A 4,403-nucleotide genomic window follows, 5' to 3' on the forward strand; every position below is an offset into this window, starting at 1 on the left:
CAGTGGAGGCTTGAATTCAGTCAATATTTTTGTATACTGAAAACCATAAGTATGGGCCAAGAGGCTGTCTAATTTAACAACACAGAGTCATGTTTTGCAATGTCATACTCTAATGGTTGGGTAATCTCATTGGTTCTGTAATAAGATATTATATGTTATTTTTATATGTCTAATAATAATGTTTATATAATATTTCATATAGGACTTTACATATACCATCTCATTTGAGCCTCACAACAACTGTGTCAGGTAGGTACTAATGACATTATTTCTACCCTTTTTTCCGTGAAGAGAATAAGATTGAGTTTGTCACTTTGTTTATGATCACATATGTTTTTTAAGGAAGGATAAGCCCAGACTTCCACCTGACTCCAAGTTTAGCACTCATGCTAAACCTTGTTTTCTAGAGTGCCTAAAGCCAAAAGACCATCAAGAGTGATCTATTCCAGGCTACCTGATTTATAAACAGAACTTTCATGCATTTTCCAATGACTTTTTCTTAATGAAGATAATTGCTTGTGATGAATGGACTCAGTCATCACATGCCTATATAAAAAGCAGTGAAAAGAATTATTGACTTAATCGATCATTTGAAACAGACAAAGTTATGGACTCCTGATGTAGAAAGACTGGAGTACTGTATTCTATTGTCTCTTCTTCATACCATGGTCTGACTAGGATTTGACAGTTTTTCATATTCTTCTGCATATCGTTGGTATTGATCACTGAGGAGAGGTTGATTGGATTCATCTTTGTTTCTTCTGGCCCGGATAAAACAAGTGGTGACAACAAAGACAATTGCCACCAGTATTAGGGCAGCTACTACTGTCATAGTAATTATTTCAGTAACATTGAAAGCTCGACCTACTCAAAGAGAAAGTGAGAGTAAATAAGTGGTAATGACTGATAGAAAGTGACTAACAATTCAAATTCTAAAAACCCAAAGGATATTATACTATCTAGATATTATGTAATAGCTCTTATTATAATCACCCTTCCTCCAATAACATGGAAGTCAAAATATCAACTAGGAAAACAAACAACTTAAAGGTAAGAGACTGTACTTAACATTTTTCTAGAGTGGAAATCATCTAAAGCATAGTTGTATTATCATGAACAAGTCACTCAATCTCTCTAAGCCTGTTTCCTCATTTATAAATTGAATATAATGTGACAGTACACAACTACCAGGATTATTGTGTATAATTGAGATAATGCATGTAGCATGTTTTGAAAACCCTAAAGTTCTCTAAAAAAGTCATCATCATTTTCATCATCATCACTGTCATTTTTATATTACTACTAATATTACTTACTTGGCCATTGAACTTCATATGCATATCCCAGATTTTCTGGAGCAGTAACAAACATTTCAGTATTGGTAACTGGGGGCCAGAATGGCACCATATTATATTGCCTGTTGTGTCCAATAGGGGCATTCTCCAATGGAAATATTGATATATCTAAAATGCCAAGGAAAACTGATTAGAAGATAGAATTAAATTTACATGAATAATATTAATTTTCCTCCTAAGTTAAATGAAATATTTAATGAGAACATTAAGATACCCTGTAGTGTTATTTCACTGAAGATAAAGAAATCAAGGAAAGTGTTTCACCAAAAGAAAACTGGGAATAACATGAAAGAAATACTATACGAATAATCACAATATAGCACTAACATGTTACTCCCAAAGGAGAGAAAATTAATTAGAACAGAATGAATATTTTCTATGTGAACCAACATCAATTGCATTATTTTTAAACACTGAAAACTAATTTGAATATAAATTTACCAAACTTCATTTGAAAGCTGTCAAAAGATAGGTTGATAGTTTGTAGAAGCACTATTTAGAATTTAAACAAAAAAAATGTACCTACAGAAAAAAGGCTGTCCTTGACTGTGAATATTTATTATTTGACATTTCCAACTTAACTTTTGGATGGTGACCTGCCAATATCAAAAACTAAATTTATTTTGTGGGGCATAGGCTTTGTCAACTAAAGGCAGTCTGGATTTTTGGCACATCCTCCAAATAACCCTTACCATAGCAATATAAAAGCATTGTGCCAAATGAGCGTGCCTGTGAGATAGTATCAGTAATACTATGAAAATTCTGGTATCATTATACTGGGAATTATGTATTCTCTGGGAAAAATTTTCTTGTTCTGACTTAAATTTGCTGTAAAGACTTTTGGGTTGTCACATATCAAGAAATGGAAAAAATACTGCCTGACACTTTACAGGGTAAGTCCAGTCACTACAGAAAATATGACAGGGGAAGTATAGGAAGTCGCATCTAGAGATGAAAATAAGGAAACAAACAGTTGTTAAGTGTTTTTGATTTTATCTCTTAAGCAATTTTCATCCTTCTGTCCTGAAACAATCACTACTCTAGTTCAGATCCTCATCATCTTTTGAATGCAATAGTCTCTATTATAAATGTTCCTTTCTGTCTCTTTTTTCTTTAAACTTTCCTCTATATGCTTGGAAAATTATCCAGTTCTTCAGCTGTGTCCAACACTTTGTAACCCTTTGGACTATAGCACACCAATGCTGTCTATGTCATATGTCTATGGTAAAGATTACTAAATTGTTTTGCTATTTCCTTCTCTAGTGGATTAAATCAAAAAGAGATTAAATGACCTGTCCAGAGTAACACAACTGTTAAGTACCCGAAGTTGGATTTGAACTCAGGTCTTCCTGACTCCAGGTCTAGTGGTCCATCCAGTGAGTCACCTAGTCACCAGAAATTGAGTCATTTGTTCAGCTATTAAGCATCTGAGGTCAGATTTGAACTAAAGTCTTCAGTGAACTAGGCGGTTCAGTGCTTGGAGGCTATATTAGACTAGGGCCATACTGATGCCAAACTATGACCAGAGACAGAAAATATATTAAGAAAATGGATCTGGTTACAACAATCCAAATCGATTTGACAAAAAGTTTCTTTTAGAAAATGCTTTACCCCATCTCTAACCATCCAGCTTCAAGGAATATAATTTAAGAAAAACCACAAATACTGGGAATACAGGGCTTCATCTTCACTTATTATTGGAAGAGGAAGTACATGTATGTATGTTTAGGGGAGAGGAATTGGCTACTTCTGGACCAAAGCCCAGAATGAAGTTGTGTAGCTGAGTTACATAAAAATAAAGATAGCAATAGAAATACTGATATATCTTTTAATATAGTAACACAAATAATGTAAAAATGTTTCTCTGTGTGTGTGTGTGTGTGTGTGTGTGTGTATGCAAAAGGACTAAAACTTGTAGAATTCCTCTAAGAAGAATGAATGCAAATTAATCACTCTCATTATAAAGCCCACAGCTATGAATTTAATCATCACATAAAGCATTAATGTCTACACTTTTGGCTCCACATTAGAAATGCCAAGTCTTTTAAAATTAACAAAGAGACTATATCCTACTGAGAGCACGAGCAGCTTAAACCAAACCCTAAAAGCACCTCCTTTGTTGAATGAGGCCTTTACATTATGACATTTAAGGACTCCCCACCCCCCATATGTCCCAGCCTAACTTTTCAGATTTATTTAATTCCATTGCACTTTATTCACTCTATATTGTAGCCAAGGATGGAATAGCGAGTTCTCAACAAACTTAAAATGTTAACTTCAATCTCCAAGTCTTTGCACAGTTTGTCTCCCATGCCCAGAATGCAAACATTCCTCACTTCTGTCTCTTAGATTCCCTAACTTTCTTCAAGGTTCAACTCAGCTAACTGCTGCCTCCTTCTGAAAACATTTCTACATCCCTCATCTATTATTCTGAAATTACTTTATGTTTACTTATCTGTATATGTTATTTCACCTAAGTAAAATATAAAGGCTTTGAGGACAAGGATAGTTTTGTTATTATATGTTTTCCTAGTTTCTAGCACAGGGCCATGCACATAGGAGTTTAATATATATTTATTTGTTGATTTAAGTCATCATATTTTACATGAAAATATAAATTTCCAATCTATTCAAGTATATTACAAACTGAAATTACATACATCACCAACAATCGTATTTTTGCCTTCTAAAGAGACATATTCTATGCTATCTTATAATTCAGTGATTGTTGAATTGCATTTATTTTAATTATTTGTAGACATTCATAATCAAAACCAAATAAAAGGGGGTTTAACACTCAAAGTGAAAACTATTATCAGAAAATACTTCTATTCATAATTCTTTACTTTTTAGGGAAAGTTATTTATCTAGATAATTGTTTTAATTTTTCATTTTCTCTTAACTAGTTTTCATATGTCTCCACCATATACATTTTAGTTTCTCCCTTCAGAAATGAGGCCAAACTTCTGACCTTTCTTTTTTCCCCCTCCTTTCCTCTCTCCCTCCTTTTCTCCCTTTCTCCTTCTCCCCCTTCCTCCCTCCCTCTGT

General features: G+C 33.6%; 1 protein-coding gene across 1 annotated transcript in view; it reads right to left on the reverse strand.

The window, feature by feature from the left end:
- Positions 1–365: 365 nt before the first annotated feature.
- The window catches only part of TYRP1 (tyrosinase related protein 1), a 20,903-nt gene continuing 16,865 nt past the window's right edge, over positions 366–4,403 (reverse strand). The window contains exons 6-7 of the mRNA XM_044657031.1: positions 1,317–1,463; positions 366–864 (exon numbers count right to left, since the gene is read on the reverse strand). Coding sequence (XP_044512966.1) covers positions 659–864; positions 1,317–1,463 — 353 coding nt within the window. The 3' untranslated portion in view covers positions 366–658. The remainder of the gene's footprint in view (positions 865–1,316; positions 1,464–4,403) is intronic.

The sequence above is a fragment of the Gracilinanus agilis genome, chromosome 1 (assembly GCF_016433145.1).
Source record: "Gracilinanus agilis isolate LMUSP501 chromosome 1, AgileGrace, whole genome shotgun sequence".
NCBI classification, from domain to species: domain Eukaryota; kingdom Metazoa; phylum Chordata; class Mammalia; order Didelphimorphia; family Didelphidae; genus Gracilinanus; species Gracilinanus agilis.